The 9,297-nt window shown below is 50.0% G+C and overlaps 1 protein-coding gene across 1 annotated transcript; it reads left to right on the top strand.

Moving 5' to 3' along the window:
- Positions 1-1,009: 1,009 nt before the first annotated feature.
- SMCR8 (SMCR8-C9orf72 complex subunit) lies at positions 1,010-8,580 on the top strand. Its single transcript, XM_081839639.1, has 2 exons — positions 1,010-3,942; positions 5,387-8,580. The coding sequence occupies exons 1-2, from the start codon at positions 1,595-1,597 to the stop codon at positions 5,838-5,840; spliced, it is 2,802 nt and encodes a 933-aa protein (XP_081695765.1). The 5' UTR covers positions 1,010-1,594; the 3' UTR covers positions 5,841-8,580.
- The last annotated feature ends 717 nt before the right edge of the window (positions 8,581-9,297 follow it).

Below are 9,297 nucleotides of genomic sequence, written 5' to 3'. Positions count from 1 at the left end.
TATTATTCCCTCCCCCAGCAGCAATAAATGCCAATCCTACGTTGTTGCTTTTTTTAAAAGCCTCCCTCTCTCTTGAAAGCTTTTACTCCGACTTTTTAATAACCTCCTACCAAAAGCTCGCTCCCACCCCCAATTTTTAACAAAACCAAAACGTCAAACTCCCCCTCCCCCCAAAGCTTTTTCTCAGGGGTCGCTTTTCTCTGCCTGTTTTGCCCCCCCCCCCGCCCTTCAATTCCTCCTCCCGGCCCTCCCTCGGGTGCTTCGCCCCCTTTTTCTTCCTCAGGGTCTCCCCCACTTTCTCTCTCTCTCTCTCTCTCTCTCCTCAGACTTCCCTCACTCTTCCCTCCTTCACAGAAGAGGAGCTTTCCCGCCTGCCAGCCGTATTCCGCGCCGTCGTAAACGCACGACGCGAAAGAGAAGCGGGCAGGGCGGGTTCGTTTCCCTTTCCGTGTTGCTTTACGGCTTCTCCGAAAGAGAGCGCGGCGGAGGAATACGCAGCAGTAGCAGAAGCGGGAGGCGGTTGCGCGCGCTTGAAAACTACCACTCCCAGAATGCCCCGCGGTGGTGGCTGACGTAAACAACCGAGCTACTTAATTTTTTTGAGCCGAACTTTTTTTTTTTAACGCTGTTTTCAAGTAGTATTACATTCGCCAGTTCTGTGCTGCCTCTACTTTTGCTGTTTTTAAAAAGGGGGGCGGGACGAAAAGCAGTGAGGGGAAAGAGGGAACTGCAACACCCATGATGCACCGCGGTCGCGCGACCTCTTTCATATTTTAAATTTTTTATATATTCGCGCCTTTGCAGCACGAACTAAACCAGCCTGCTCCTCCTCCTATTATTTTATTTTAAAGGCTAAGTTGTGTGTGAAGGGAAAACGATTTTTATTTTTTTATAGAGGAATCGCTTCCGGGGTCACCCGGGTCGCTTCACAGCAGGTCATGTGACTCCAAGATGGCTGCCAGGCGGCGGCTGTGAGGGGGAAGTGACAGTTCGTGCTGCAGGCGCGGGGCAAGGGGAGGGGGAGAGACGGGGCAGGGGGTGTGCGTGTGGAGGGTCGGGCTGGTCCTAGCGCCCACCTTTTTGGTAAGAGGGGAAAAGGGGGGAGGGGAGGAAGATCCGGAGAAGGGCCCATTTCCCAGGGAGGGAAAGTCGAGGGGTTGGGGAGAAAGAAAGGGGTCCCCTTCCTTCCCTGGGGAAGGAGGTGTATTAGATCCTGGGAGGGGAGCCTGGAAATCGAGGAGAGGGGTTGGAGGGGTGGGGGATCTGCCCCCCCTCCCATGAAAGGTCATGCCTCACCCGGCCCGCTGGATGAACAGGATTGGTGCCCTGTCCTTCAGCTGAGGGGCAGGTGACCCCTAGTCAGAGAGGGAAGTGCCACAGACTCCGGAAAGTGCCCACCTCCGGCAGGGAAGTAAAAGGGAGAGTGCAATAGGTTTCCTTGGGTGTGCAGGAAGCACCCCCCACCCCCGACAGTCCGTCAGCGGAGCAAGTCCGGAAAAGGAGTCCTTATTCCCTGCCAATGGATTCCGGCTGACAACTGGTGAGGGACCGGCCCTGCTTTCTTCATGCCCCTTCACTGCCCCCACCTGGAAATATGATCAGCGCCCCAGATGTGGTGGCGTTTACCAAAGAAGACGAGTACGAAGAAGAGGCATACAGTGAGCCAGCCTTGCCTGAGGAATACTCTGTTCCGCTCTTCCCTTTTGCCAGCCATGGGGCCAACCCCTGGTCCAAGCTCTCAGGTGCCAAGTTCACCCGGGACTTCATCCTTATATCGGAGTTCTCGGAGCAAGTGGGACCCCAGCCTTTGCTCACCATCCCGGATGATGCCAAAGTTTCTGGCACCTTTGATCTCAACTATTTTTCCCTCCGCATCATGTCGGTGGACTACCAGGCTTCCTTTGTGGGGCACCCTCCTGGATGCCCTTACCCAAAGCTGAACTTCGTGGAGGATTCTAAAGTAGTGCTGGGCGATTCCAAGGAAGGAGCTTTTGCTTACGTGCATCACCTGACTCTCTATGATCTCGAAGCAAGAGGCTTTGTCCGGCCTTTCTGCATGGCCTACATTTCTGCCGATGAGCACAAGATTATGCAGATGTTTCAGGAACTCTCTGCGGAGTTCTCCAAAGCATCAGAATGCTTAAAGACTGGCAACCGAAAAGCTTTTGCGAATGAACTGGAAAAGAAACTGAAAGACCTTGATTACACTAGAACTGTTTTGCACAATGAGACTGAAATCCAGAAAAAAAACAACGAGAAAGGATACTATACCACACAAGCCATTGAGAAAGCCAATGAACTGGCTAGTGTTGAAAAATCTATCATTGAGCATCAAGATCTTTTAAAACAAATCAGATCATATCCTTACAGTAAGCTGAAAGATTCTGATTTTCACCCTTATGAGCCAGAGTGTGTGACAGAGCAAGTTGATGATAGTTCCGAACAAGGATTTACTACCTCGAAATCTGACGAACCCAGTGAAACACACCTTTATCCTCGCCAATCCTCTTACACCCCGAAACTTATCAAGGCAAAATCTGCCAAGTGCTTTGACAAGAAACTCAAAACCCTTCAGGAACTGTGTGATGTTTATTTTTTCACCCAGACTCTAGATCAGTTACATCAAATTGAGAAAACGTTCAGAGGTGACGTTTGCTACCTCTTGACCAATCAGATCAGCAGAGCCCTTTTGCAGCAGCAAACTATTACCAACTTCCTTTTTGAAGACATGTTCCTTGTTGATGAACGACCATCTGAAAGGCATTTAAATGGCTACCAGGGACCTAACGTAGACAGCCCCAATCCCAAAGGTTTGGAAGTCTGCCTTATTCCTAAAACATTAGTCAGCTTGGGATCTTACAAATCCAGTGTTGAGTCTGTGCCTATAAAGATGGAACAGGAGATTGAAGACATGCAGGAAGCAGAAGTCACTGACCCTGTTACTTATGACCAGCACGACAATCTTGAGTACCTCGATGCAGATCTTAAAGGAAGTGTTAGTAGTGGTGAAAGCATTGAGGTTTTGGGGACGGAAAAGTCTGCTACTGCCCTGAGTCAATCTGAAACGCAGGCAAGCATGCCGCAAGCCCACCTGAGTCCACAAGTGGTGAGGAGCAAACCTGTCAGCCGAAGGACCATAAGTGAGGACAGCATCGAGGTCCTCAGCACATGTCCCTCAGAAGCTCTGATTCCTGATGACTTTAAAGCGAGCTACCCAAGTGCCATTAATGAAGAGCCTTATGCAGATGAAGAAGACGAAGGTTTTCGCTTTAGCCCTGTTTTAAATCCAGACAACACCGAAGGCAACCCTGAACCAGAAAACCTGCTCCCTGTGGACTCTGCCTGTTGCATTGGAAAAGAGAGTCCAAATTTTCTCGAGCCTCCGTCCAACATGGTCCCCAAACATTGCGATGGTGACAGTGTGGTCAGTATCCCGCCCCAGCCATACCGGCAAGGGGATCAAGGGTTTCATGTGAATTTCACGGACTATTCTTCCCACGATGGCGTCTTGGGAGGCCTCCTCACCTACGAACTCGACCCACATTATCTCTCGAGCAGCAGAGAAACGAGTAAAATGAGCCTGGATAAATGCTCAGACTCCACAAGCTACATCAGCAGCACAGCCTCCACCAGCTCAGACAGGACTCCTTCCCCTGCCCTTCCTGCTGGTCATTTCGGAGAAAGGCACAAGAAGAAGTCGGGGCAAAATGCACTGAGGTTCATCCGGCAGTATCCCTTTGCTCACCCTGCAATATATTCGCTACTGAGCGGCAGGACTTTGATAGTGCTGGGGGAAGACAAGACGATCGTGGAGAAGCTCGTCACCGCACTCTCTATTTTTGTTCCAAATTGCGGTGCGTATGCCAAGCCGGTGAAGCACTGGGCCACATCTCCCTTGCACATCACAGATTTTCAGAAGTGGAAGCTGATTGGATTGCAGAGGTAAAAAACCCCACCACCACCATAACCTACCCAGATCTTTAAAATGTCTGACCAGAGGCCTATCTAGTCCAGCATTTTGGACTGTATACAATGGGTTGCACCCAGCTAACTTTTGCTCAGAGTAGACCCATTGAATTTAATAAGATCTAAGGCTTCCCATTAATTTCAATAGGTCTAGTGTGAGTGGGACTGACATTGAATATAACCCGTTGTTAGTCTTACTCAGAGAAGGCCCACTGAAATTGACGATCAAGGCTAACGCAGTTCCATTAATTTCAGTGGGTCTAACTTTTGAGCAAAAGTTTGATACAATCCTAACTTCCCATTGTGGCTATCCAGATGCCTCTGGAAAGCCCATGTTCTCCAGCAGCTGGTACTCAGAGTCATATTGTCTCTGATAGTGGAAGTAATAACAGAATAATAATTTATTATTTATACCCCACCCATCTGGCTGGGTTTCCCCAGCCACTCTGGGTGGCTCCCAACAGAATATTCAAAACACAATAACATCAAACATTAAAAACTTCCCTAAACAAGGCTGCCTTCAGATGTCTTCTAAGAGTCAGACAGTTGTTTATCTCTTTGACATCTGATGGGAGGGCATTCCACAGGGCAGGCACCACTACTGAGAAGGCCCTTTGCCTGGTTCCCTGTAACCTCACTTCTCGCAGGGAGGGAACCACCAGAAGGCCCTCGGAGCTGGACCTCAGTGTCTGGGCTGAACAACGGGGGTGGAGATGCTCCTTCAGGTATACTGGGCTGAGGCCGTTTAGGGCTTTAAAGGTCACCAACAACATTTTGAATTGTGCTTGGAAACGTACCGGGAGACAATGTGGGTCTTTCAAGACCGGTGTCATATGGTCTCAGCGGCCACTCCCAGTCACCAGTCTAGCTGCTGCATACTGGATTAGTTGTAGTTTCCAGCCATTGTGGTCCTGCCAAATACAGAACCCTCACAACTCTGGTCCCTGGCAGTACAGTTAAATGAACAATTGATTCCCATTGACAAAAGAGGGGCACACCGGTCAGAAATGTGCCCTGTTCAGTCACCATTTGTTCTGGCATGGTGGGGTTTGGCGGTGATCATTTTCATGTCAGAGGCTTCCATACTTAATCAGAAACCTCCCCCGCCCCTTCCAAAGGTTAGCTATGAAAGCACCATTTAGCAGGAAACATGACCTGCCCGTTGATTTCCTTTGGTAGTGCAGCAGCGGTGTGCAATTGCTGGGGGGGGGGGGGGGACGACGACGGACGGACGCTGGTGCAGGAATGATATTTCCTGCTCTCAGTCCCAGAGGGAGATGTGGCTGAACTGAGAAGTCCTGGCTCCCAATCTCTGCCACTTCGCTTCATGATCTCTCAGAGACAGAATGCCTGCATTACCTGTAATTATTCTACCTTGGAGTTTCAATTTCAGCATGTTATCTTCCCCCTTCCTTTCCAGAGCATCTTCTCCGTCGGGTGTCAGCATGATGCACTCCCTCTGCCGCTACAGCCGCTACATCAGTATCCTGGATGCAGACAGCAAGACTCTCCGCTGCCCACAGTACAAAGGGACCCTGATCCCCAGGCTCGCTGACCACCGCACGCAGATCAAGCGGGGAAGCACGTACTTTATGCACGTCCAAACCATCCTGACCCAGCTGTGCTCCAAGGCCTTTCTGTACACCTTCTACCACGACCTGCACCTGCCCATCAAAGAGGGGGAGACAGAGGAGTCCGTGGCAAACCGGCGGCTGAACTTCCTGAAAATCCAGCTGGGGCTTGCAAACGAGGACAGCAAAGTGGTGCAGTACCTTGCCGAGCTCCTGAAACTGCAGTACATTCAGGATCCCGTCCGAGGGGTCAGCCCGGTGCTCAGGTTTGATTACGTGCCCAGCTGCTTGTACAAAATTTAAGTTGTGCCCAGCCTGCCCTGCTGCCTCCCCTCCTCGCCCGCTGGCTCACCTGTGGCCATCTGCAGGCCTAGACGATTCCGCGATCGACACACTAGTCATTGAGAACCTGTAGGACGATATGGAGGACCCCAGCGTGGCTAAGCCAACCTCATTAAAATGAGACTTCCTAAACCTTGGTCACACCTCTTTGGAAGAGGGGAAGTTCATTATCATTTGCTGCTTAAAGTGGGGAGCGTGGTGTGTGTGTGTGTGTGTGTGTAGCATCTTTAAGGAGCGGTGGAATATCTTGACTATAGGGGATTTGCATGGCACATGGTCGGTGCTGGGTACGTGTGAGTGGCACCAAAGACTTGTGCGCATTTTTTAGAAACCACAGTGAGCCACAGAAACATATTTCAGAAGTGTATGGGAGTGAATTGTAGAAGGTGGAGGGGTTTTGTTTGTTTTTTAAGCTAAACGTAAAAATTCAGCTGTTTCACAATAGCCAGACGTTGACCCATCTCTCGGGTCTTTTTGCAGCATTGGTGTTTGCAATGACTCCTTGCATTGTGCATCCCTGGGGAGTAGAGGGAGGCCCTCCTTGGCTCTTGGGGTCAGAGGTCTGGTGAAGGCCTTCTGAACCCTGGAAAAGCACAAGGGGGCCTTGGCAGGGTGTTACGCCGAGCACTGTGTTTCTGTAATCTGCTGCACCTTGGCTTGCCTCTCCCAGAGGGGAAAGGGACACCCACAAATCCTTATAGCTGGCCCTGTTTCTGCAGTATGGGGGAGAATGTGAGGGAAGTTGGAGCTGGGGAGGGTGTGCTTCGGACCCTGTCACACAGGCCAGTGCCATTGCTCGCAAGAGCACACTGGGAGAGGTCTCTGGAATCGCCCAGTGCCCTTAAACCTTAGCACTCAGGTGTCATTGGGATTGAATGTACTGGATTAGGCCTCCCTCCCCCTCCCCATGCTTTGTTTGGTACAACCAGCCCCTGGTGGGGATGGGGGTCAGCGCTGGCAGATGCAGCTTCCAATTTGGCCTCACCCTTCCTGAACATCCAGCCTTTGCAACCGTTTTACTACCTCTGCTGTCGCTGCGCATTGGGGTGGTTGCTGGTCATGCAGCTTGGACTGGATGTTGGGGCTCCTCCCGAGTCACAAACTCTACTGGGTGCAATCAGTTTTGAGCCTTTTAAGAATCTGTCATTACTCTGGTTGAATCCGGTAGAGGTGGTTCCGCTTTATTTCTTTCGTCCTGTGAAAACTTGAGGTCTCCGATGAGGCCACATCTCATCTGCGTCTTCTCCCTAGCTGCAGATAAGTACAGCAGCGGGAAATCCCAAGCAGGCCGGCTGGCTGATAATTTTAGAGGCGGAGGAACGCCTTACTAGTTTTATTTCCTTTTCTTTCTTTCTTTTTGAAAGTTCTCTTTCCGTTCCCAGTGTGTCAGGAAGCTGGTGACAAGACACATGTTTTACAAGAGTAACTGGACTTGTGATATTTCAAAACCTCTGTTCAATGCAATTATGTGTGACAGAGTTCTGGAACTGAATGTACCGCCGGAGGAAGCCTCAAGGGCGAGTGTCAAGTTTGGTGTTTTAAGAGTACTGGAAAACTTGATGCAAAGCTGCACTGTGTGTGTGTGTGTGTGTGTGTGTGTGTGTGTGTGTGTGTGTGTGTAATGCTGCACTTTTTAGTTCCTCAAGTAATGGGTTGGTAGAGGCCATCTGTATGACACTTTGCTGCTTTGTATCAGAGAAAAAGGATCTTGCGGGAACGGTACAAACCTTGCTTGAATCTTGCCCTGACACTCCATTGTTCTCAAATAGCGCTGGGAACCCCAGCTACGTTGTCAGCCACGATGGAGTTGCGGGCAAAGCTTTTCTACGAGAGCGGTGGGGGGGGGGTCCCACTTTTTGATGCAGACAGCCCCATGGTGGCTTCACTGCAGCCAGGCTTCTAAGGCGTGGCCCCGCCTGTCCCTCAGCAAAGCAGGCAGATAAGTTTCAAAGCTTTTTGGAGAGAAGATAGCACCCCTGTGCTGCTTTCTACCTCTCCTCCCCCCTCCAAAAAAGTCTCTTGGGTGGCTGTTCGTTAATGAAGATGGTGGAGGGAAATCTGTTGTGCTTTGCAGTGAAATCATAGCAGCGTTATGCAAGGACTCCCAATACCCAAGATTTGGAAAAGGCCTTCCTGAGCAGAGTTGCTTTACCGCATCTGCAAGGCAAGGTATCTCTTTAAAGGGTGGGACTCAAGAGTCATGGGAACCATGGGCCTATCTCCCCGAATGCTGTCATTGAGTCTAGTTTTCCCCCTGTACAGTTTAGGAATATTTGCCCATATTGTGACATCATCACACTGGTTTCCTCCTTCCCCGTTGGTGGTTGGGAGCCACAGTATAGTGAATGTTTCTGGATATTTCAGGTAATCAATTTAGCCAGTGGGATGCCATTGTTGGCACATCTAGGTCAGTGTTCCCCAACCTCGTGCCCTCCAGATGTTTTGGACTATGGCTGCTATAGCAGCCAGCGGTTGGGGAAGGCTGGTCTATCCCAGGAAGCCTCTCCAATTTTAGATACTTTGGGTCCTGGTTTGTCAACTCCATTTGGCAGGCTTTTCTTCGACATCTCCCTTAATCTCAATACCAAGCCTTCATTTATAGACTTTTCCTCCTTCGATGGTGGGAGGCAACACTTTCCTGAATTGCTGAAGGAATGTGTGTGTCCCTCTGTGAAGAGGTAGCTTTTTCTTGCCTTTCTAAAAAGCCTAGTTTGCACATTGGCCTTGTATTCAGATATTTCTCCCACCACCACTGCCAATACAGAAATGGACACCTGCAGTTTATTTGGGATTATCCCTGTAACGGAGACACAAAATCTCACAAGGTCTTCTAGGTGCCCAGGCTTGGGCCCACCACAGACTTTTGTTCCGATTTAGCTGAGCAATGCCTTTCCACCTGAACATTTGCCTTTTCAAAGCTTGCACTATAAGCAGAAATACATGAAGGATCCCTGAGGAACTAATCTAGATTCACAGTGGTCCTATCTACTCTGCCCTTCAGTGTTCAGGGCTTCAGCATTGCTTATTATTATTTTTGCAGGTGCAAAAGGGACCTGTTACACTTGCAGGTGTGCCTGACATCTTGCCTGATGGAAGCAAGATCTGTGAGTCACAAGGCTCTGGAATCGGTTTTGGCGGTTCACGAGCATGCCATAGATTCAGTAGTGTGGCACTGCTGACTTTTTTTAAAAAAGGGTTCACATATATGTAGATACAAGGCCTGCTAGTGAGCACCTTCCTTTTCTCAAGAGCCAAGACTTAGCCCAATCACCTGCAGAGCCTAGTAACGTGAACTAGCTTTCTGCTTTCGTGTCCTTAGCCAATCCTTAACAGATTGCCAACACCCCACAGGCTCAAACGTCCTCTTCCGCCCCTTGTCAGTTTTAACAGTGGTATTACACCCTAGCAGCGCCAACCA

Source organism: Podarcis erhardii, assembly GCF_964252035.2.
Source record: "Podarcis erhardii genome assembly, chromosome: 14".
Classification (NCBI taxonomy): Eukaryota; Metazoa; Chordata; class Lepidosauria; order Squamata; family Lacertidae; genus Podarcis; species Podarcis erhardii.
The sequence above is the reverse complement of the archived record's forward strand: the minus strand, read 5'-3'. Positions and strand labels throughout refer to the sequence as shown.